General features: G+C 38.2%; 2 protein-coding genes across 5 annotated transcripts in view; both read left to right on the top strand.

The window, feature by feature from the left end:
- The window catches only part of LOC141438442 (RNA-binding protein 24-like), a 42,292-nt gene extending 27,339 nt beyond the window's left edge, over positions 1 to 14,953 (top strand). Inside the window, exons 3-5 of one of the 4 annotated variants that reach the window (XM_074102317.1) lie at positions 6,553 to 6,622; positions 12,251 to 12,504; positions 12,957 to 14,953. In XM_074102317.1, coding sequence (XP_073958418.1) covers positions 6,553 to 6,622; positions 12,251 to 12,504; positions 12,957 to 13,087 — 455 coding nt within the window. In that variant the 3' untranslated portion in view covers positions 13,088 to 14,953. Of the gene's footprint in view, positions 1 to 6,552; positions 6,623 to 12,250; positions 12,505 to 12,953 lie in introns of all 4 variants that reach the window. The other 3 variants (XM_074102319.1, XM_074102318.1, XM_074102320.1) reach the window with 3 other exon arrangements.
- Positions 14,954 to 18,863: 3,910 nt separating this feature from the next.
- MED30 (Mediator complex subunit 30) lies at positions 18,864 to 26,047 on the top strand. Its single transcript, XM_074101086.1, has 8 exons — positions 18,864 to 19,210; positions 19,774 to 19,892; positions 20,204 to 20,267; positions 21,057 to 21,168; positions 21,925 to 21,997; positions 22,444 to 22,578; positions 22,998 to 23,129; positions 25,273 to 26,047. The coding sequence occupies exons 1-8, from the start codon at positions 19,090 to 19,092 to the stop codon at positions 25,366 to 25,368; spliced, it is 852 nt and encodes a 283-aa protein (XP_073957187.1). The 5' UTR covers positions 18,864 to 19,089; the 3' UTR covers positions 25,369 to 26,047.
- Positions 26,048 to 26,065: the final 18 nt, after the last annotated feature.

The raw sequence follows: 26,065 nt of genomic DNA, 5'->3' as shown, positions 1-26,065 counted from the left end.
AAACAGAGCATATAGTAGTGTCGCGACTTGTTCTCGAAGTCTTCTAATTTCAGAATGTGTACAAAGTACCTCTATACTACAAACTAAAACGTTAACAGTCTTTATAATTAGCTAAGTTCCAAGTAGTTTGTTTGGCTTCAGTCGATTTAGAGCTACCGAATTAATCCGCGATCAGCTAGGTAGTTAAAGTACAGGTGCTGGTCGATAGTATTGCGCAAATTTATAATTGCGCGAGGTGAAGCCATAATTGTCTCTGCTCGCCGCGTGATTCAGTCAGACATACAGTCATGTGCTCTAAAATCAGTGTTTGAAACCCTGCTTTTTATTGTATTTCATGCAAACACAGGATAAATATTAAAAATGTAACGTTCGTAGGTGATATGCTTGCAAGGTTTGAATCTCTAGGGGATCCTAGAATCATCAGGGCAAATTATTATGTACACACATATCAAAATTTTGAATGCTTTTTCCGAGTCTGGGTCTTTAAGTATGCTAAGTAGTTTAAGAATGTTACTGTTATACTATACTAACTTCGCTCACCTTAGGACTAGGTCAATTAGTGTCAAATGTCTCACGATAACCTCAGGTGCCCATAAATAAATACCACACAACGTAGAGTTATGGGTGCGATGCCTGCCTTTAGAGAAACGACTAGGTCTACGTACTTTGTGCAAAATAAAGGAATCTTTACAACATTGATCATTTAGATCGGACAGGTTTAGCTTCAAGCGTTTATATTGAAAGTTTTCAGTAGTGTATAGTGGCCTTCTGCTTCTGCAACGCCTCTGTAAGTGTACACAAGGTTGGTCGTGCTTAATAATTAAAGCATGACCATGCTTATCATCACTGATGTTACATAAGAAATTTAGCCAAACCGACCGACGTGAATCTAATTGTTACGGCGCCACGACAAGTTTTAAACTTCATTTCTAGTACTAGATATTACCTATGCTATAATATTGACGAGTATACGTTTTGCATAATTGTTATCCTGCTGTAACTGCATACATGCCGCTGTACAATAGTCACGGAATCTTTATTTTACTGCACAACGGAAACGTGTAATTATTCCGACACTGCGTGTCCAGCAAACTGTGATCCCGACCATAAAATCTATTACACCGCGTCGTGAACACCATAACTCTTAGCAAACGTAAAAAAATGGTCAAGTGCGAATCGGACTCGTACATGAAGGGTTCCGTAAACAGTTAAGTAAAAGTTTTTCTTAAAATTCTTCTAATATTAGTTTTTTTTGCTGACTGTACTTTATGCCCCTGGTTACCAAAGTACTCGTCAAGACGAAAAACGAGTCCAAACTTGATGCGGTCGTGTCGTTTATCACAGAGTTCATATGGTCACCCGCTAGCTTGATCATCAGATCAACTCCATGTTATAATAATATTGCATTGTTATCGGATTTATACATGTGTGTAAAATTTCAGCTCAATCGGTTGAAGATATCCACTTCAAATTTGAGTTAAAAGATTCCATAATAATCCATTCGACTAGTGTGAATAAATTTTAAACTGTATTATAAACCTTGTAAAAGTGTTAAATACTTAGTATGATTTTATTAGTGTAAAAAACAATAGGTAAGCATAGTGATTAATACGGTGTGGATTTGGCGAGCGCTTTATCAAAGTTGGCTTCATTGAGGTTTGTGGTTCATAAATTGCTTTATTAATTTTGCACAAAAACGAATAAACCACGCAATCAGACAGTCACTATATTATACTATCGAAGCTTTTATAAAACATCATTAAAATCGCAAACTTAAAGGTAAATATTCAAACGACATAGCTACCCGTTGCTAGGCGACTCGGCCGCCTTAGCAACGGCTAATAACGCCTAGCAACCAAAAAACGCTGAATAAAACACGTTTCTTGCATGACAACCCCCTTTAATTTATAACTTTATTTTATTTTTAGTATTTGTTGTTATAGCGGCCACAGTAATACATAATCTGTGAAAATTTCAAGTGTCTAACTTTTACGGCTCGAGATAGAGCCCTGTGACAGACGGACAGACAGACAGACAGACAGCGGAGTCTCAGTAATAGGGTCCCGTTGGCACCCTTTGGGTACGGAACCCTAAAAAGATTATATAAATTTCCGCGAGCTAAAACAGAAAGCATAAATCGACATCCAGTACCATATTTTCTTAACAACTAATGTAAGTGTCGGCTCTAGCTAGAGCCAGATTATTAGGTATTTAAAGTGTGTCCCAAATCATTGCCAAGAGGAAGTAAGATAGTTCAGATTAGCCATGCGGCTCCTCGTCTTCAATTTCTGGACGTGGATTCATTCGTTTAAATATTAATATCTGGAAATTCTAATTAAATGTTCATTCAACATGAAATTTTCATTCAACGTTAAAATTTCACTGAGCCGGCATTGCGGTTATAAATTAATGCACCTGAATATCTTCCGGATCCAGTGACATATGGCGACGTCCCAAATAACTGCTACTGCAGTTTGTTGACATGGTGCGTATTTCAATTTACATAATATAGTTACATACATATAATTTATATCATGCAAGTTTATTTAGTACCCACTTATTACCGATCCACAAGATATTGACGTTTTTAACGTTTTAACATTTTGGAAGGTATATGCTAAGGTATGTGTGTGTGTGTGTGTGTGTGTGTGTGTGTGTGTATATGTGTGTGTGCATTTACTATCTATGCGACAATTCCAGGGCTCATTACTCAAAGGGAGCCAATAAGACCCTATAACCAAGATTTCACTGTTTATGTCAACGTAATTATGATATTTATATTCATATATGTATTCCGCTAAGAGAACAACTGGACGCAATCAGAACAGTGTTTTTTTACTTAAATAAAATACAAAACTTGTAGATGATTTTATCAATTAGTACTAAACTCTAACTGACGTCTATTTTTACTAGTACCTATAGTTGTATTAGGACCTATTTAATTCGTCTAGTCATAGCGTTTCAAAGTAGTTAATTAATTTGATCCTAGAAACTTGTAACATTGTGTGACGGTGACAGGAACAGCTTAGGTTCCGCTCCCTTTGCCGCTGTAACGCGATCCGCTGCCGCGACTTCCGCGCGAAGCCCTGCGCCCTGCGATAATCCGGGTGCGTCGGTACATAGATTACCTACACGCTAGGTAACGTTACCTATTTCCCTCTGACCAGTTAGAGGGACCAGCCCTGGCTTCTAGCTCTTTAAACTACCTATCCTAGTCGTCGTTTATTACGTGTATGTCAATTCATTCGTTTAAATATTAATCTCTGGAAATTTAATTAAATGTTCATTCAACAACGACCGATTCATGGACGATTGAATGGCCAAGTGGTTAGAGAACCTGACTACGAAGTTTAAGAGAATATTTGTATGAATAATACGAATGTTTGTTCTCGGGTCTTGGATGTTTAATATGTGTACAATTATGTATTTTATCTATATATAATTATGTTTATCCGTTGCCTAGTACCCATAGTACAAGCTTTGTTTAGATTGGAACTAGTTATTGGTGTCAAGTGTCCCATGATATTCATATTCATTCATATTCAACGTAAAAAAAAATTGGTTGTAAATTGCTCCTGAATATCTTCCGAATCCAGTTATCGAATTATGCACCGGCAAGCGACGGTAGGACGTCCACCAACGAGATTGACGGATGACCTGGTTAAAGCCGCGGGTTCACGGTGGATGCAGGCCGCTTCCAACCGAAGCAACTGGAGGTCTATGGGGGAGTCCTATGTCCAACAGTGGACGTACTGCGGCTGATATGATGATGATGATTGACGTCAAATGTTTTTCAGAGGGAACATCAACTTGACAGAAATAATTTTGATTGAATATATCTAGGTGAAAGCAAGAGTTCGAAACGCTAAGAGATCCTCAAAAGTTGAAAACGACAAGCTTTCTTCGTGGCTTAATTATTATTTATGTACAACAGCTGGCGAGCAGAGGTTGGTCGAGCGAGGCTGGCGTCCGGCGAACGACGTGGTTATTTATAAAACAGAGTTGCGTCTCGTTTTGTCTTCGGCTCGCTCTTTATTTTGTCTAAATATACGCAGTTTTGGGAACGTCGCTCGTCGCGGCCGCCTCCGCAGCGACACCAGCGCTGGCAAGCCGCCAGGCTCGGGCTTCGATTACTAGCCTACCTTTTGTCAAGCCTACAAAGACATGCTTGTTCGGTCACTCCAAAGCGTGTAGCGTCTCACGTGACCTGAAATCATGAGATAGGTACTTTACATTTTCATCCGCTGTCGTTTCTCTCTACTCTGATGCATTGCGCATATACGAGTATCTCTGCGTTATATCTCTCTAGTTTATTGGAACACATATCGAAGCTTTCCGGAAAACTAGACATCCAAAAAACGAGTAGCAATTACTTGGGCTGTAAATGAAGACTGGCCATAATTATCTGCAGTGGATCGATGTCTCCCGGCGCCGGAGACGACACCGGTTAGCAGATCAAAGGCGCAAGGAAGGCCAGCGGACATGACAAACCTCGCCACGGTCACAGCAGGCCGTGCAGTTTGGTCAAACGAATCTGGGCCACGGCTCGTCTAGTTCTATTCCTGTGCCGGTAAACTTGTGCGACATATCGCAATTACAATGTATTCGAAAGCAAGCTTGTATTGTACTATTTTAACAATTATTTTCCACGTCTTTACCCCGGTTTATTACGAGTTTGGCTTAACGTATATTTCCTTGGAGTCGTAAACTATATTAATGGCTGTATTGTACTATTCGCATCGGTTCATTGGTAACAAATTTGTTTACGCTGACGAATTGGCAGTTTTGGATTAAGACACCATTTCCAAGAATTAACAATTATGAATAGGTATCGGCGAGATAAAAAAAAATTGATGGCTAATGAATGATATTCATATCGCCGCCCCGCTCCTCGATCAGTGCGTCTAAAATTGTATTTCCGTAGAATCCTTACAAGCGACTTAAAGCTCTTAGTGTCGGCTTTGCAGTTCGACGACCCGAGTCCCGAAGGCGTAGACGTCCTGAAACAGCGCAAAACATTTAAAAATAAATTCTTGTTTACAACACCTATGGGCAATCACAATGTTCAATGGTGGTTCGTGAATTCGAAGCGCATATTGCTTAATATGAACTTACGCATCGCACTTTTGTGATTGTCATATGTATGTATTTATTTAATAGTTGAGCTTTGTATGTATTTATTTAATAGTTGTATTTGTTCAAATACGATTCTACTCAAAAATAATAAATAATAGCCAATTTGGTATATTTTTATCACCGAGCGTCTAATAAGTGGCTTTTATACCAAAGGTTATCGTATTCGTCGTTCGATTTCGATGAAAACCAATCTGGGTCACATGTCGCTAACAAAGGACTAACACCGCACTGCATGCTGACTGAACGCCAATGGTAATAAAAGGAAAAATAATGAATCAAGATAAGCTTTATAGTGGACAGTGGTTCGACCTCGGCCGTCAAATAGCATGCCATCGATCGAATGACTGCGGCCCATCACGAACCCAGGGCAGGCTGTACATGTCGTGTAAGTAGCAGGCCGGCTTATAGCACGCGACCAGCCCTTTGCTATCAAAGGGTCTTTGTGGTTTTCCTGTCAATTTCGTTCGATGCCATCCATACATCCCTAATACCCTGTTGAATAGTGCAGAGACTTGAGTTCTGATTGTTTTTAACCATTGTAATCCGCACGAAAACAATTTTTAACAGTGATTATATTGGCAGATATGAGCCTCACAGAAGGTTACTGCGACATTATCGCAGCAGCCGAACCGCGACACCATCCGGGCCAGTCCGGATGCGATCCGCCAGTAATCACCGATGAAAATTTCACCATACACAATAGCTACCATATTTAGCCCAGCTGAGGTCACGCTCTTTTGGTCATTAGCCATTAATCAACGATTTACCAACGCCGTCATAATGATTGCGCACATCCGAAACGCGACATGTTATTTATATTTGCTTCCCGTTGCTCTTGCCAAACTAGTGATGACTAGCTAGTATCGAAAACCTAGTATTAGCGAGCCTTTTTGTGCAAGCAGCGACACAAAGGCATGAGCGCTATGTCGCTGTCGGTTCCTTTGGGCGGATCGTGCTGTCACTCGACATAAGAACCATTCCCTTGATTGGTTGGCAGTGCCAGCGACTGAAAGCCATTTATAGAAAGCGTTTGTCGTCTTCTCTAAGAGGCATGTCCCTGGATGCCGATGCCGGTGCGGTGCCCGGGCGGGCGGCGAGCGACCGAAATAGATGACGCCTCGCGCGACTTAACAATGCAATAAAAAGAAATTAACATTTTAACGTTGCCTGCGCTAAGTTCACTCTTGTGTCATTTGGAAGTGGTCCAAAATGTTTGTGATATATTTCAGTTTCAAATCTTCTCTAGCCACTTCCGCTAAGTGAGAATGTAAATATCAAGTTTCGAAACACGAATGATGAAAGATTAATGTTTTTTTTGTAGTATTTTAGTTTCCCCTTTTTTTGTCTACTAAGTAAAGATGATATTAGAATAGCTTAACACTGATATAACGTTATAAATAGGCTAAATTGTTGCAGGATTCGGACTGGCGGCGGCGGCGGCAGGCGTCCGCGCCGGCTACCAGACAGTGCTTCCCAGTCCTTATGGGTAAGTGCCGTCGTGCTTCCTGCCTTCATCGCATCTCTGTATCGATGTTCAATGGTTCAACACTTTGACATTTGCCAGCACTAGCGGCGCCGCATGCCGCTCTAAACATCTCACGAGACAAAAATCAGATATCGATGCTCAACAGGACAGAAAAAGCCACGAATTATGATAAAATTAGTAAAAGACTAACTGATAGATTCAGGTGTCTATCATGATCATGGAACACGTATAAGGGCTAAATGCATCTCGACACTTCGCCACAAATGAAAGTCGAAGATTTATATAAGATTTTGATCATTATGCTTAGATACCAATTAAAATGGGAGACTAGTAAAACAATAACCTAACTTAGGTATTTCAGGAAATGCAAGGTACGACGATTAGGCTTTAAATCAATCAAGGGAGAAGAGGTTTTTGCCAAGATGAGACCAAACTAAATAGAATAAGCAGTATATTTAGGTACCTACTTATTTATTGAAGCGTAGATTGCTGAGCTGACTTTTGTCTCGGTAGATGAGGCGAGCGGTGTCTCCGGACGGCTAACGGCGCGGCGGCCGAAGGACCACACCTAGACTAAAAATTATCAAACATTTCACATAGGTATCTATGGCAAGCGTGAGCGTGAGAGTGGATTTTTCGTTTTGGGTGTGACTTAGTCGATTGGGTTTTTTAATGTTTACGTTTTACAATGCTATATCGGAGCGTGGGCGGCGCCGGCGCCGGCGCAGCCGCCGCGGGCGCCGCTCACCGCAGTGACACCTATACGCATCGTTCTCGACACTTCAATGTTTTCTTTAATTTTTATGTTTTCTGCCGTGTTCGTGTACCATTTTGTTGATTGGAATTGAGTTTTGTTGGTGGTGGATTTCGTTTAATACACTTACTAAGAATATTTAGGTCGTACGAAGGGTAGCGCGTGTCGAGAGTGCGTCGTGTGTGCGTAGGTGTGCACGCTCGCTCGACCCGCGTGCGCCCGCGCCGCCTCTCCGCCGCCGTGCGTCTGCTCCTTAGGAGACCACCCCACGTCCACCGCGCCAGCCTGGCGAAGCCTTCCGCCTCCGCCCTGCTCTATATCCTCGCCGATCGATGCGCGCACTTAACAGCCATCCATCAGCAGGGCTACTACGAAATTCGAAAATCGAAGTTCATATCTTACCGTCCCGCCGACGCTTATATTATTTAATACGAGAGCGAGAGGGACGGTACGATACGAACTTCGATTTTCGAATTTCGTAGTAGCCCTGCAGGCACGCTCACCGGATCACCACAACATATATTATTCAAAGCAACTCTACTCCTAATGGAAAAACAATCAAGTGAAAGTGTCATTCGATTAATAGCTTTTTACTTTGTTATCCTTAGCATTTCTACAAACATTAACTTAGTTCATGTACTTAATTACTTATTTATATTAAAGTAGATTCTACCTGTTTTTCAACCTATGGGTCGCGACCCCCTGGGGTCACATTGTAGAAGAAGTACAATATAAGTCATTAAAGTGTCGTCACCAATATTGGTGGTGAACATTGGAACTTATTAAATGACAATGTTTTAAACTTTCGCGATTCTCACTCGTAACTAATAATATATTATCTAGGATTAATCACGACTACTACCTATGTGGTCGAAACCTCGAGGCAATTTTAGCAAACATAAAAATATTCAGTCACATGCTTCGTCAATCAATAAAAAAATATAAATTTTATGTTTTCATGTTTTTTGTTTTTAATTATTCTTCCTTTTTTATGTAAACTGTTATTTTTTCTATTTAATAAAATATTTTATTTTTATTTTTATTTACTAAGTAAAAAAAATTTTTTTGCTTATTATTATATTATTTTTAGCGTAGTCATGATTAGTCTGTACAGATTAGAGCATAATTCTTTTCCATCGGAATACGACGGCAGCAGAAGTGTCAATCAATTATTGTATTGAACGAGTGACATTTTCATATCCATTAATATGGAAATTTATTATTTAGAGTCAAATGTCAAAATGAAAAATTTACAGCTAATGAGGGCTATCGTTTTTTGTCTTTCTAGATGGCGCCACTGTTGCGTGAGGTTTTTAAGTGTGGCTTTCAAAGTCTGTTATTACGGGCGTGAAAACAAAAATTAGATTAAAATCATATTTAATACACCTTAAAACCGTACCATAAAAATATTGAGCAACCACAGTGTTGCGCAGACCCGTTTTGTTCGGAAAAAAAGGGAGGACAAAAGTTTCCGAAAGACAAAACTGTCTAAAAACACAGACATTCACTGCCCCGTAACGCATTGCCATAATTAATTTCAGGTAATGCAAAATATTCTAATTGTAAATAAACCCGCGTAGCTCGCCCCAAAAACTATGAGATTTGACATTTCGGAGACCTCACGCTACACCAGCGCCTCTAGCGGCGAATTCATACGCGATAGCCCTCATTGAGAGAGCACGATATACGAACTTTTCCGATAAAATACGATGGAAAACCATCTGCGTTACATCTGTTTAATATATATATATTAGTTATTAAATGACGTTTCACAAAAGATATACATACGAGTAGGTACCTACACTAAGTCAGCGAAATAGATGCAATCTGACATGATTAGTTAAAACACCAATAAGATATTTTAGGGCCAGTACGGACGGACCGCATTCCAACTGCAACGCAACCGCAACTGCCGACTGCCCGTACATTTTTCGTTGCAGTTCGATTGCAGTCGGCACAACTGCACTCTGACTTCAATGAGGGCTATCGCGTATGAATTCGCCACTAGAGGCGCTAGTGTAGCGTGAGGTCTTCGAAATGTCAAATCTCATAGTTTTTGTGAGCTAGGACCTTAGACATTCTACTTTGATATTTTGCAATATCTGAAATTAATTATGGCAAATATGCTGCGGGGCAATGAATGTCTGTGTTTTGAGACAGTTTTGTCTTTAGAAACTTGGGCTTTTTTGATGTTACGCCAGTTATGCTCGCTGTGTTGTAAGGTGTATTAAATATGATTTTAATCTAAACTTTGTTTTCACGCCCGTAATTTATTTTTGTACTTTACCTCACGCAACAGTGGACTTTGTAGCTTGAATGCAGTCCGTCTGTACAGGACCTTAGACATTCTACTTTGATTGAATCTACAAAATACTGTAACCTGCTGCTAGGCTGTTCTGTGTTTGAACTTTATTTTGTGGTTAGATACTTGGGCTTGTGTGATGTTACGCCAGTTAAGCCGCTGTGTTGTGAGTGTTAATTGTATTTTTTATTTAGTATTGGAAGTATTGGAACATATTTATGTACACCCTTTACCTCTTTCTTGCCAATTTTAATTTTCTCATAGAATTGTTTCAATATTTTATGAATATAGCGCGATTAACTTTAATTGGATTTTATAAAGGTCCGTGGTAATAAAATGGGCTTAAATACATATTCAATAGAACCTTAGTCGTAAACTGATAAACTAAAACGTACTTTAGTATTTTCATTACACAAAAGACCAGTAAATATGTTGCCTGACTAATTACTATGTGATCTACTAACAGACCTTTATCAAACCTCATTGTATGTAATCGAAATCTGACTCAGACATTGTGAGTTTGTGGTTCTCAAATTTTTTAGTCCCTATTATACTTATCCCTTTGTAATATCAACATGAACAGGTTTGTTACGAAATATACAATATATAGAGTCTCAAGAATACTGTCTTACAAGCAAGCAAGAAAATTATATGACTATTTAATTATTCCTGGTAATAAATTGTGCGAAGTTGGTTTACTTATGTAATTGCTGAAGTACAACCTATGTAATTAAGTAGGCATTACTTTAGCAAATAGCTCCTGTAGATCACAGGTGGGCGTGTTGGGCGGGCGGAGCGTGAGGGCGGGCGTGGACCACGCATGCGCCTGCTCGCTTTCTCGTCCTCCCGTCTAATCCAAACGACTGAATCCCTAATGACAATCAGTCGCTCTCTCTATCGACTACTATAGTGATAGAATAAGAAGCAAAATCGTGTTCGTACGCCGTCGATTGCTAGTAGCGCGGCCTTACGAGAGCCCTTAGAAAACGCTGACGTGCCAAAGCCGTTCAGCTGAGCCACTACAATGCACACTTGACCGCTTTCGCAACGGAAATCATGCGAAATTTACGTAATTTTACACCCTTTCTGTCAAACAAGATTGAATTTTATAATTTCAATTAGTTAGTTACCAAGAGAATTATGTACCTGTTCTTCGTTTAGGTGTCCTCCCTTAATTTCTTTCTATTTTACCATATGTCTTATCTTATGTTTATATTCTGGAACTTTTCCAACAATTTACCTTCGTTATAGGTAGCCATTAAGATTTATTAGAGGTAGATTATCTGCACTAATGAACCCAAAACTTCTCCGTGTTTCGTAATTGACACGCGCCGGTATCTTAATCTTAATTTTGTGAGTCCAGCGAAGCGTCGCGACTCAAGATAAAACAAGGCAAGCAAAGACGAATGATGCGGATATTTCTGGCGAGGCGGAGTGGACGCTGCCGCTTGCTCTATTTTAAATAGTTTTTAAAATATATTTTTTGGCAATGACGCACGGCGGCGGTTCCTCCACGGCGACATACCACTGGCTCCGAACCGTTGCATACCTACTTACAGTTTTATATTATAGTCGTTGATCGATGTCTACTAACATAACAAAACTAGATTGCTCGTGCCGTGTCGAAGCTGCAAAGAGGGCTAGGTACTTATAGAGTGTGATGACAGTTCTGTTTTTGACAAGTATTTATTAATGAAGAACTGATGACCTTTCACAGATCTGTTTGGCTATACATACATCGTGCTTTACTTGATTTTCGTTAACTTCGACAAGTGACTCGCTTTTCGAATGACTTTTCGATTGACTGCCTGGAAAGTTTTTGGCCAATTCGAAAAAATAATGTAACTTCGTCATCATTGTTAAAGATCCAATTTTTAAAACAAGCTTGAGGGGGACACTAACGTGACACATAAGAGAGACATAAAAAACGCATTTTTGCTGTGAAATATAAACTCTTCAGTTACCTATGGATCTTGAGAAACGTCATAAATTAAAAACTTTAACCCTGCATGCTTTACTGAGCATAATTAATTATCTCAATTCTTGATTATCTTTTGTCGACTTACCTACAGAAAGTTAGACCAAAGTGTCTTGGTTAATTTTATCTACATATGACATGTTGAATGTTTCCTTAAAGTTAACGGAAATCAAAAATAACACATTGTATGCAAGGTGTTTTAAAATCATTCTGGATTATTTCAGCAGGTGGTTGGATTAGTTTCACTGAACATCCCAGTATTTTTTTTTCAGTTTTGTTAAAATGAGGCCGACAATATTTCTTTACATTGTAATGTTTAGAGTGTACCGCGTCAAACTCATGACTATGAAGTACATGTTGAATGAAATTTTTAGATGAAAAACCTTCTTAGAGATGTTCAGTCAACCTAACCACTACCCTGCAGATATATCCCGGATCAATTTCAAAACACCTTGAGTAAGTACACCGCTTTACGTGAACGGTCATCTCGGGGTTTCGGCAAAGTGCGTTCGGGAATCGGCTGGATCCCTTAGCGCAGGTTGTCTGCCTTCGATGGTGGAGTGTGGAGTCTGATTTGTACGTTTGGGTTGACAGGTTGTCGCCAGGTTACGTGTACGGCACGCCGGGGTACACGATGGGAGCGATGGGCGGGGTGGGCGGTGGCGTGACGTCAGGCGCCGGGGGTCTAGTGCAGCTGCCTCAGCTGCAGCACGCGGCAGCAATGGCCGCTGCTAACCACCTGTACGAGTACCAAGCCGCGGCCGCCCAGGGCGCCGCCGCGTACCAGCAACAGTACGCCGCGGCAGGATTCGACCCCTACGCTACCGCCGCCGGTACGTATCAATTATGTAAGACCCAACTTTTTTTAAACATATTTTTTTAATTATTACAAGTTTTAGTAAATGCATTAATATAGACCTAGTTACTTTGATAAGTACCGTCAGTAATTTAGTAAAATCTATGAAAAAATTCAGATAACCGTTAGGGGAGAAGAGACTTCGAGTGGCGACCACAAACTGCAGGATGAAGCGTTGGCCGGCCTCCCACAAGGTGGAATGACACCATCTTGAGAGTTGCGAGCAACTGGTAGATGCAAGTGGCGAGTTGTTGTTCACTGTGGCGTTTTAAGGGGGAGGCCTTTCAGCAGTGGACGTCTTCCGGCTGATGATGATGATGATGAAAAAAATATGGAGGAGGGACCATTTCTATTCCACTTTAGTTCTGTGATTGCTCTTACCCTTTTTCCCGGACGTAAAACTGCAATAACTCTGCTAACACGATCTTCCTTTGATTCCAGCAGCCGCTGCGGCGGCGGCCAGTGGTGCCGGCTACATGTCGCCGTACTACGCTCTACCGAGTGGCGGAGTCCAGGCACCTCTTCTGCCCCAACTATCCTACCCCCCACAACTACAAGAAGCCCGCATGCAGTAACGACCAACCCCCGGCGACTAAACTATCACAGACGCCAGAAGATTTAAGATCTGACCCAAAATTAGTCCTTGGATATCTTATTAAGGCTAGTGGATATATTCGACAGCGGCGCATGTGTGGCCACGACGGGAGTAGGTTATTAAATGTGATGAAGATAGGTAAATGTGGCCGGGAAATACTCGGCTTTTCCAGATGGACGTATAGGAAATCGTAGTGCCCAGTGTACTTGGTAAAATGTGAAATATAAAAAAAATAAGTCGAACAGGCCGTTTGTTACCACAGGGAAGCCAAATAGTTAGACTAAACTAAATCAATTTCTACTACTACTTGATAGACATGGTTTCAACCAAAAATTTTATGCGTCGACCAAAGCTCTGAGCTTTTAGTAGTATTAAGATACTTGATGGTACTTCCGACATCTCAGGCCGGTTGGGCTCGTGCTTCCACGGGAACCCTGGAGTACGTGTAGATATATTAGATGTATTATACGTAGCTATGTTAAACAAAGCTCTTGCCTGATTCATTCATACTTCCTGACATCACATTACTTATGTAAATCATATTTCCTATTTTTTATACTTGCTAGATTAAGATATACTTTTCTAGGTATATTTTCTTTAATACAATTATAAAGTCCTACTCTACACCAGGGGTGGCCAACGCGTCGACCGGCGATCGCGATCGACCGGTCGATCGCGACTATTAGTCCAGTCGATCGTGGCAAGGCAAAAAATATAAATCCTGAACTATGCTGTTTCATTTAAGATTTCAAGAAGTATGTACGAGAATTGGTAGATCGCACAGGGTTTCGCCAGTAAACAGTAGATCTTGGGCCGAATCAAGTTGGCCACCCCTGCCCTACACACTTGATTTTAATATATGTACCTATCAGCTGTTAAATGACAATAAAACATAACTTATGATCATCGAATATTGACTTCTGCAGCTTGTGAGACGAAGTCTTACCAGAATATTGCGATATATTTTTATTGTAAGGCAGCTAACGTCCGAGAAACGAAGTTTGATGGAGGTACTTCCTGATTTCAGTATATCTATATTTTATGTAGATACCTTACTTTTACTATAATATAACACCATCAGCACATATAGACATCATATTTTGTTTTAGCCTAAGTGTAGGTAAGCCCGAAACGCTTTAGGGCTCTCTGTATACTTAAATTTAAATTCAGCTTTCGTTACAAATAATGTCTATAAAACTTCGCGTGAGCATAGAATAAGAATCACACGGTTAGATAATCTGAGGCTATTTTATAAACAAAACAAATATTTGGATATTTTGTTGTTTGTGTACTGCACAGGTGGTGGTTTAAGGATAGAGGTATCTATTACATAATTACGTGCAACTGTTAAATGTACTTGAAAAACTCTGAAAAACTGCTTATTGGTCGAAAATATAAAAAGTTAAATCTTGAGTTACGGAGGTATTTGAACAGATACTAGAAGACAAAATATAAAATTGCAAATCGAAAGCAATCTAACAAGGCACTAGTTAAGTCTAGCTTGTTCTGTTCTCTGTCTTTATTGACATGTCCGCATTGCTCAATGTGCCCTAAGCGGGGCTTGGTTTAGTTTTAAGGGGAGCAATAAAACGGCTAATTAAAATTAATATAATAAGGTAAGTAATAGTAGTTAGTGGCGTTCTTGCAAACGTCATATTTTCTTGTACTTGCCTCTTCGTAATTTAGGGTTCATTCTCCAAAGCGGTAGAGAGTACTTACTAGTTAGAATAATTCAATGACTAGTCCATATAAGTAAAGTTATTTTAATGAATTCAATGTCCGCCGGCCTCAATATGAATTAAGAATTCAAGTATAAAAGTATCTTATCTAGATAATATCTACTATACCTACAATAGACCACGAAAAAATATCGTCTTTACTTCTCAGACAGATAAAATAGGACATTTTATAATTATGTCGACTACGAAATGTAATAACAAACGTACCTATGTAGGTATCTATTTTTTTTCCAGTAACTGAATGTCGAAAAGTAAATATTGAATTGCTTTCAGTTGTTTACCGTTGGCCGGTGACTTAGTACAAGTTAGGAGCACTAGACAGATAGATATAGATCACTGAATCATAGTAGATAAGATAATTTTAATTATTGTATTATGCTGTTATTCGTAATTTATTTTGTTGATATTTGTAAATCTACACGTTGATAACTATTTATTATGTGGAAGAGTAATAAAAATTGTTAAATATTTACCGGCCGAATCGAATCTCCTGTCGTTCTACAGACGTAAATGACATTAAACTCGTTTCTTCGACAAAAATTCATATTAAAATCGCCACTAATGAAGGAGTTAAGCGTCACTTTATGTCTTTGAGTACGACGGTTAAAGCACCCATACCGACTGAGCGCTCATCAAGGTTCGGCCTTAATTATATCGAAATGTACACAATATACATTATTATTTTAAGTAGATTCTAAATATTAAATGCATACCAAATAAATATTGACACGTGTTAGCCATAGTTGTGGCCATCTTGCCTTATTTATATATATACTAGACTACATACATAATGCATAGTTTTTGGATAAACAACATTATAACATATCCAAATAAATATTAATAAAACCTTTATATATATTTCCCAAAGTTTCTAGGCTAATCACGCCAAAATGTCCACTATACTTAGTGCATTTCATCGCAGTAATTTAAGCACAATACTTATATCTAAATATATTATGTATTGTAAATGTGAAATCATAATAAAACTTAATAATTGTTATCATTAATTTAAATTTATACTATAATGTACTTAATATAGGATAAACATAAAATGAAAAATTAAATCTTAAGGGAAAAGTTGGTGTTTTTTTTCTGCTAAATGCAAACCAAACCTATACGTTGATCCTAGCCCTCTGTCGTAAGTAGGTATTAAGTATGTACTTGGTGTAAGTAGGTAAACCATCGAAAGCTTGACCGATCTTATTTCAGTAAACCATTAAACTCAAACTCAAACTTACAACATTTATTTACATTAAAAAAACACACTACATCACAACAAAAATAAAGTAAAAACATGAAAAGGAGAAGAGATAGAAATTAGAGACGTTGCGCTGTAGTGTGATGCCAATAGGACTCTGCTCAGCATGTGCCGTAGCCCTGTAACCAGAGCTGCAGCGCTGGTTTTCAGCTGGTTGGATTGGATGGCTGGTTGGTATTCATCATATTGTATTGATAAAGGAAACTATTGGGACATTTTTGTTAAAAAGTTCTACTGCGAGTGGAGCTTTTGTCGGTTTATCTACAAGTATCTACAATCACAAGGCATACGCCTAAAATAATTAGACAAACTTCCTAAAACCGCGTGAAAACAATATACTTACATATAGTAGAAAATTTGAAACTAGTATAGAATAAAGTTTTTTTTACACTACTAGTGACTATATCTTTTACAAAGGTACATACTACATAACTGGTCCGTGGCTGACCCCTCTCTCATCTAATGAAAAGTGCAGATGAGGCCAAGTAAATAATATTGGTACAGTCACCAGCACCAATATCTGACACAACAAGCGTGCATAAATATCTGATACGACTCTATTTCTAGGGCCGGAAGGACGTGTCAGATATTTTTGCACGCTCCGCTGTGGCAGATATTAATGCTGGTGACTGTACGAGTAAGTACCTATTAACTATACATACGTCACGACATGAAATAAAGCCCATTGAGTCTTTAAAATAATATCGATCGATCCATAGCCGGATTTCCGGAATTTAGTAAATGTCTCATTTTTATTTACGAAAGTTCTAAGAAATTGTGCAATTTTCTCCATCAATGGAGGTAAATTCCTCGGGAAGGAAAGAAGAAGATTAGCTATTTTCGATGTTAGAGCTTTATAACTAGGTAGAGTCTAAATTTCCATTAACTTTTAAGTATATCTAGTATATAGGTTGGCAACGCGTCTGCAATACCCCTGGTGTTGCAGATGTTTATGGGCGGTGGTGATCTCTTACCATCAGGAGACCCACTTGCTCGTTTGCCATCCAGTCGTATAAAAAAAATAAAATATATATCTAAGTTTCAAGGAAAATTATAATGGCTTAGATTGCTTGAGAATCATTTAGTAGTTTTACTCTTGAATAGCAGCCTAAGGTATAAAATATACGTTACCCTACCTATTGCATCAGTATTCTCTGTGGTATTCTCTATAATTATATATATGAGACGGGACGGGGATGCCAGCTAGCACTTTATAATTATGGAGAGAGCTTAGCTTTCCCTACTAAAACTCATGCTACCGCTACCTATCCAGGCCTCGTAGGTGTTCCTCTGCATTGTAAGTACTGTGACTGTGAGGTCCGGTCCTCAATGTTTGTTTGTTTATACTCTATTGTACAAAAAGGTTACAGAAAAAAAATAAAGTGTTAAGTACAAAGGCGGACTTATCTCTGAAGGGATCTCTGCCAGTCAACCTTTGACTGTTCTCTTCGATACTAACTTAACAACCATCGTTTGGACTTCTCACTTTTTTTTAATATTTAGTAGTTTTCGTTCGTTTTAAATGAAAACCTACCTACATCTAGAAATAATTTATAACTAAACCCGAATTTTTAATCCCACATAAAAAATGTAAACAAAGTTTCGTCATTGTCAAAGTGACATTTCAGGGGATTTCAAGGTAAGGGTCCGCTAGAAATATTATATAAAGTTCTGTTGTTGCCATGTTTTTTCTATTTTCGATAAAAGAGCCGTTTTTACGGGAGGCAACTTACAAGTCGTCTTTTGAGCGAGAAGTACTCGGACCGGCCGGAGTCCATCCTTTCATAAAAAAATGAAAGAAAAACAACGGAAAACGTAACAATGAACAACTTAACTACAATAAAAATATAACAACAATGTCGAAAGTTAAAAAAATAACAGAACAAGAGTCACTGGAAAAGTGTTTTTTGTATTTCTAGATGGCGCCACTGTTGCGTGAGGTTTTTAAGTGTCGCTTTCAAAGTCTGTTATTACGGGCGTTTAAACAAAGATTACATTAAAATCATATTTAATCTTATCTTAAAACCGTACCATAAAAATATCGAGCAACCACAGTCTTGCGTAGTCCCGTTTTGTTCGGAAAAAAGGGAGGACAAATTTTTCGAAAGACAAAACTGTCTCAAAACACAGACATTCATTGCCCCTTATTGCATAATTGCCATAACTAATTTCAGGTAATGCAAAATATTTCCAATTATTCTAATTATAAATAAACCCGCGTAGCTCACCCAAAAACTATGAGATTTGACATTTCGGAGACCTCACGCTACACTAGTGCCTCTAGCGGCGAATTCATACGCGATAGCCCTCATTCAGTCTCGAATGTGAGTGCATTGAGTGACGTCTCGCGTCAAGCGGCCCACAGCTTAAAAACCAGGTGTAATACCAGGACAATAAATAAATTATGCATACGAAAACAGTACTCTCTTTGTAAATTAATATACCAAAGCGTAGTAAATGCCAAAGTAAAGATTTTCATCAGTAAATTAATAAATTTTATTTTGATTAAGAAATACAGTTTTTTAAGTCGATTTCTGGCAAATGTGGAAAGAATAAAATATCCCGAATTCTGCAAATGTTTTTCGATAACGGCCACACCTTTGTTTATATTTTTTCCATGGGATTAAAAATCCGGGTTTATAACAACTGGTTCACTTGGCTAAAATATCTCACTACCAAGCCACAAACTCTTAAAAAAGCGCTCTAGCTACGGCAGTCAATGTCACCGTCAGTTTTCAACTTTCATTGTCAAAACAAAATTGACATTTGTTTTGTCATTGTCATATAGATCGAGTTTCGCTTCGTTCGTTTGGTGTTTGTGTTCGCGTCTCTTTATGTTAAACTTTAATTATAATCATTGTCAGAATGCCTTATCTTGGTGGCAAGCACTTGTATCTTCATTGCTTGGCTTAGATTACTTTTTGGTTACTGCTGAACGTGGTGGGAAAAATATTCAGTGTAATTCTTAACCTAGAAGCCTTTGTAATGGCTGGCCAGGGACATCAGTTTCCCGGTAACTTTCCGGGTAACGCCGGCTCGATGCGATCAGGCTTTGGTGGCGCTCCCATGGGTGGGCAGATGCAACCCATGCCTAACCAGATGGCAGGTAAATATGTAGAATGTTCATATCATAACTATTCATATTATTATCAGCTGGAAGACGTCTACTGTTGAGCAAAATCCTTTCCCTTAGAATGCCACAATGAATGACAACTCACTACTTGCATCCACCAGTTGTCCACAGCAGTCAGCCACTCTAGAATTTTGGACGGGAAGATATCACAAAATTTTCAAAAATGATGCCCCTCTGAGTTCTGAGGACTGTTAGATATTAATAGATCTCTGCCTGAACCCTGTATATATGAAAATTTATGAAAATACTACTATATAATTAAATATAGTTAATTGAATAATAAAACATTTACAGAACAACTAATTAACAATTACAAACAAAAAATGTATATAACATAATTCCCATAATTTGACATTCAGCCTTAATGCCTTTATTTGGACGTAGGAATGGTTGGCCATACAAAATGGTGTAGCACTTAAATACTTTATTATACAATGAGGTTGATTATAAATATGTTATTTTATTTCAAAGTCATCATTTTCTTTAAGAAAACCTTACAATTCAGTCTTCATGACACACTGACATTTTCTTTTCAGGAGTGATGGGAGGACCTATGGCCAACCCTGGTGGTATGGTTGGCATGGGGAACCAAATGGTGCCACCTTATGGGGCAGCAATGCAGAATCAGATGGGAGCTATGGGAATGGGCCCTCAGGTTTGTAGCTACAATTGGATATTGTTTATTTTACTTTACAATATAACACCCTAATGACGAATGAGTTGCCAGTTGCTGTTTAATAGATAATCAAAAATGTTGATAATTCATTATGCACTGCACAGTCAAACATTTGAGTTTTTTTTTTAAATTTGCACTAAAATTGTGCTCCTAAATCAAGACTTAATATGGTTTCTATTTATATATAAAAATTGTGTATTACTTTGAGTAGGTATTAATGCTGGTATGGGTGTGTTTTATTCAAAAACTTTTATATTCACTAGATTATGTAAGATTTTTAATATTTTCAGGGTATGGGAGTGGGGGTTGGTAGTGCACCCAATCCAGGACTTACCCAACAAGTCCAGCAACAAGGTTTGAACATTATTTTAGTAGTTTTGCAAACTAACTTATATATATACTAGCTTTTGCCCGCGGCTCCGCCTGCGTGGTATTTGGTTATCGCGCGCTGTTCCCTCGAGAACTGTGCATTTTTCCGGGATAAAAAGTAGCCTATGTCTATTGGGCCCATAAACTATTTCTATGCCAAAAATCACGTTGATCAGTCGTAATATAATATAATAATATATAATATTAATATGGATAACATGATTTGTAGAATATCTAATGAAAACAAAAATAAAGATAAGAGAAATATGTTTTATGTGTATATTTATGTATTTAAAAATTCCAAAAACTTATTTTCGTTATTGTGGTTCCTTTTCTATTTGACTAACGTAATTATCATATTCTAGCGGTGTTTCGACGCCGCAACGGGTCTCTAGTATCTATATAATGCCGGAAAATGCACAGGACACACTTTATTGAATCCAGGTGTTACTTTACGGAGGTCCATATCAATCACTTTGCCCAAACACTGTGATCTCATTCAGGATACAGTTATCTTAGATACATTGAACAGTTCAGTGCAGAGACAGATGTTACACTAAGCATAGTATTTACTGTCCGTTTAGTTCTCATGGTAAATGTTGTTGCATGCCTGTCATTGAGTTACGGGCTTGGCGAGTTTACTATTAATTTTAAGTGGTAAATGTAATTGCTCTGTACTTTGTTGGTGTGTCTATTAAATAAATAAATAAATAAGCATTGAGTAGAGGACGAGAGAGGAAGAAGAATTGGGGTTTAAAGTCTGTTTTCACTTAGGTGGTATGCAGCAGCCTGTGGCAGTGGCAACGGCCGCGCCACCGGCGCCCGCGCCTTCCGCGCCCGTGCAGCCCCAGCAGAATAAAGACTTTAACACTGCCTCGCTGTGCAAGTATGTTGAGATACGGTATTCATTTTATTTGGTTATTGCTGTAAAAGAAGGGATAGTATCATAAGAGAAGAATTAGTCTGGTCCCAATAATGATTATTGATTGTGGAAGCCTAGTGGTTCAAGTTAAATGGTAAACAGATAGTTTTATAGTTTTCGGAAGCTTAAACAGAAAATGGTTTTATTTTACTAGCTTTTATTTAGGTTTAGCTGTCCCGTTATCTGTCTGTGTCTGTGATCAAATTTTGCAAGTTAAATTTGACCAACTTCCAGTAGTCAGATTGACTTGAAATCTGGCATACTTATGTAAATTGCGTGACAATAGAATAATCTGGTAGTCCGGCCAGGATCGTCTCCGCAGGACGGAACTCTTCAACGGTCAATGGCATCGACTTGAAGTTTGGTATGCAAATGCGAGTAAAGTCGACAAAAAGTACAGTCAGCAAAAAAAGCTTGTATTAAAAATGAAATTTTTAACAAAAACTTATTTCTCTCATATGATGTAAATCTTCAGGAAATCGAAGAAAACCCACGCGTCCCGAGCGACACTAACATTCTGGTTGTACTGTACTTAAAATATAAAAATCCCACTAAAAGTACATAATAGCAAAATATGAAATAAAGTGTGTTGATAAATCGGTTACATTTTTAAAGATAGATTTAAGAAGAATATTTTATTGCATATGAGATTGCCTGTGTATTGATTACCTAGTTGTTTTTTCTTCAATAGTGTTTATTACATTATTATATTTTTAACAGGTTTGGCCAGGAAACAGTTCAAGATATTGTAAGTAGAACACAAGATGTATTCCAGACATTAAAAGCAATCCAAGTAAGTGTTGCACCATTACCACTTGCTATCTTATTGTACTTATTATTTAAATACTTATACACCGTGGGTTCTAATAACCTGAAAGATTTTAACAGACGATAATGCAATAAATAATGTGATCATGGGGTCACTAACAATAAAATACATCGCGGCTAGGGGCAAAAAATTGCTTTTTTTATTATGTGAATTTTTAGAAGATTTTTAATTTGACGTGTACCTACTGTAATGCAACTAGCCAGCAAAATATAGTTACAGATTTATCGTACTCCCTCAAATAGCTTTAGTATTAACGGATATGAAAATATCACTTATTAATACAATAATTGATTGACGCGTCAGATGCCGTCGTATTTCTATTGAGATCCGACTTTTCCGGATGGAAATTATATTATTCACTATATCTGTACGCAGTTACCATATCTATTTATTTATTGTATACTTTTCAGCCTCCAAATGGCACCCAAATCGGTGAAAATGCAAGCAATGACAAGAAGACCAAGATGCAAGAACAGCTGCGCACGATCAGACTCTTGTTCAAGAGGCTCCGACTCGTGTATGACAAGTGCAATGAAACCTGTCAGGTAAATAACATAACAAACGTCATCGTCGTCTCGGCCTATGTACGTCCAACTGTAGGGCACAGGCCTGCCAACCGAATGAGAGGGCTTGGGCTGTAGTTCCCACGCAGGCCTAGTGGGGGGATTAAGAACTTCTTTGTTTTATAACATCTGGTAGAATGATGAACGGTTTTATTGCTCTGAGGTCAGTGTAGTGTGGTGGTGGTGATAGTTGGGTTTGTGTGAGTTCCCACAGTGTGGAGGTGGAGGAGCTATATGAACACACATTTGAAGCATAGACGTAGCTATCGTACGATCGCGGGTGAGCAAAGTAATTGTTTATAGTTCATTGATATGAACCCCTCTAGTAACACCTGATTCAATATTTTTTTTCAGATTGTTTTCATTGTAACTAACTATAAGTTGTTATAATATATTTTCAGGGCATGGAGTATACCCATATGGAAAGCCTGATCCCTCTCAAGGATGAAGCCGATAACAAAACGCTGGATGAAAGACGAAACACCGAGTCCTATAGACGAGATCTGGAAGAGAATCGGGAGTTAACCGATCAGGTATGTTGCTGGCGTTCTCGATTCGATAACTGTTTTCTTGGTATCAGTTTTATAAAAAATATGACAAATTTGGTGTTGTAATTTGGTTTGTTGGGGTTTGGTGTGTCCAAAACGGATTGTAGAGCGACTTTCCACAGTTTGCGATTTGGTTGTGATAGTATTTATTATCTCTTTCTATCCAACACCATGTGATAGAAAGAAGTGATAGGAAGGAACGATTGAGATTCCAAAGATACAAATCTATGGACCTACCACATACAAACAGTAGTTTTCCGTCCGAAGTTTTCTCCGATTCGAAATTTCGCATGGTGGCCTGTGCGTACAGAATTGAAATAAACGCATGTGTGTGATGTATTTACATGAATTATTTATGTGAATTATTTTTCTGAATTCCGAATCGAAATTCCTTATTCTGCGAAATTAAGAACAGTGGCATTCAAGTACCAGGGTGGACCTTTTTAACCGACTTCAAAAAAGGAGGAGGTTCTATGTTCCAATGTTTGTATTTTTTACCTGATGAGGAAGACCGTAGATGGCCAATGGAACTCGTCAAAGCTAAGTAATGCTCGCGCGTCTATAAACGATCATGATATGTAGCTGTAGTATGTAGGTGAGGTAGACGACTATTGTTCCACTCCTGTTGGCTCGTTCTGAGGCACCGACTTCGAGCTAGTAGGTACCTATATAGAAAAATATTTTCAAGGGTTTTGTAGTCGGTTCCATTTTTTGTTATTTTTATGGAGTCGGTTTTACTTTTTTGTAAAAAAAAAAATGATTTTTATAATCAATTTCACTATGAAATCTTTGATAGATATATGGGATGTTCTACATGACATTAGTAGATTAGCATTCGATTCGATTTTCTCGACTGTACATGTAATGTACGTGGGCTTCTTAAAAGTTGTACCCCTAACATTTTTTCTGGGATTTTAAATTTTTATGTTACATCTACTCAGAATCACGAGTATACTATAGATTTTAATAGGTGAAAAAAAGTGTCCCAAAATTTTGTATTCCATTCCGTTACCTGTACTGTGCATATATTTTTGTACTTTCGTTCCGTTACTCTCATATAAGTGTATATGGGAAAGGTAATGGAATGAAAAATTTTGGGACACTTTTCACCTATTAAAATCGATAGTACTCGTGATTCTGAGTAGATGTAACATAAACATTTCAAAATCCCAGGAAAAGTTAGAGGTACAACTTTTAAGAGCATTCTCTTTCGCATTCGCCCACGGTCACGAGAGTAAAATTGGGACACATTTCGTCAAAAAATCCTTTGAATTGTCATATAAAATGACAGATATTCGATCTTAAATAGGTCCCAAGTTAACGATCGTGATTGTACACTAACTGAGAAGCGTTGCATCTGAAGCCGTTATATAACTCGAGCTTTTCATAGTCTTCCTTTCTTTACTCGCCGCTAGGAACGAAAAATGTGCGAGGATGTGCTGCGAGACGTGTTCATAATAAACCAATAGAAACGCTTCATTTACATATCCTCGCTCAGCGCAGCTCTAGTGGAAACAGCTCGGCGGAGCGAGGATAAGTAAATTAAGCGTTTCTATTGGTTCGTAACAAACACGTTCTCCGCAAGGCATCCTCGCACATCTCTGGCGGAAACGCAGTCTAAAACAAATCTTTTATCTTTTGTATCTATTTAACAACTAGCAGTTGCCCGCGGCTTCGCCCCCGTTGTAATTTTTCTAAATTTTCTTCCATGAAAGCCTTCAGACAATAACGAACACAACAAAAAAATAATTAGGGAAACCGGTCCAGCCGTTCCCGAGTTTTAAGCTTAGCAACACATTTTACGATTCATTTTTATTTATAGAGAAGAAGATTATAGAAGATTATTTTTATAGATATAGATTTATTATTATAGATAGAAGATTCCTCGTTGTTACCTTGTGAATTACTAACGTCTTAGATGCAGTGCAATATAATAATCTCGATAATTGTAGGGCAAACAGTGACGACCATCGAAATTGTAAAACAATTATTTAGTGCTGCACAGTCAGTGCACTCGAATTCGGTTGGAATGGAATTAATTTATGTAATTTTTATTTATTTATTAAGAGTATTATTAAGGCACTTTTATTTTTCACGATATGTAACTAAAAATGTATTGTTGTTTCAGGTGGTCCTAAAAAATAAGCAACTGAAAGAAGTGATCACAAATCTAAGGACTATTATCTGGGAAATTAATGTTATGTTGACTATGAGGAGATCTTGAATATGTTTTAATATTTTCTCCTGCCTTATACAACGTGTTTTTCTTGATTTCTGTTAACTTTGACAGAAAGGGTCTCAGTTAATTGATAGAAACTACTAGGTTATTTTAACTATTTAGCGAGATCGAAAAAGGAAACACCAAATTAAAAATCATCATCATCATCCCAGCCTATATACGTCCCACTGCTGGGCACAGGCCTCCTCTCAGAACAAGAGGGCTTGGGCTATAGTTCCCACGCGGGCCCAGTGCGGATTGGGAACTTCACACGCACCATTGAGTTGCTTCGCAGGTTTGTGCAGGTTTCCTCACGATGTTTTCCTTCACCGCAAAGCTCGTGGTAAATTTCAAATGTAATTCCGCACGTGAATTTGGAAAAACTCAGAGGTGCGAGCCGGGGTTTGAACCCACGACCCTCTGTTTGAGAGGCGACAGGTCAAACTACTAGGCCACCACGGCTTTTAAAATTAAAAATAACACGTATAATCGTATAACTAACTCTACATGTTCAAAGATGTTTTGAATTTAGTCAATTTACTTTTAGCGGTGACTATAGAAGTTATTTTGTTTCTGTGATAGTCGCTCTGTAGTTAATTAATTAACTGTCAGGTTAATTTTAGGATAGGGTAAGGATAATTTATAATATTAATTAACTTTTTTTAAAATATATTTTTGTGAGAATTTTACATTTTTTATTCCA

This window comes from Choristoneura fumiferana, chromosome 18, assembly GCF_025370935.1.
Source record: "Choristoneura fumiferana chromosome 18, NRCan_CFum_1, whole genome shotgun sequence".
In the NCBI taxonomy this organism is placed as follows: Eukaryota; Metazoa; Arthropoda; class Insecta; order Lepidoptera; family Tortricidae; genus Choristoneura; species Choristoneura fumiferana.
This window is presented reverse-complemented; position numbering and strand designations above follow the sequence as displayed.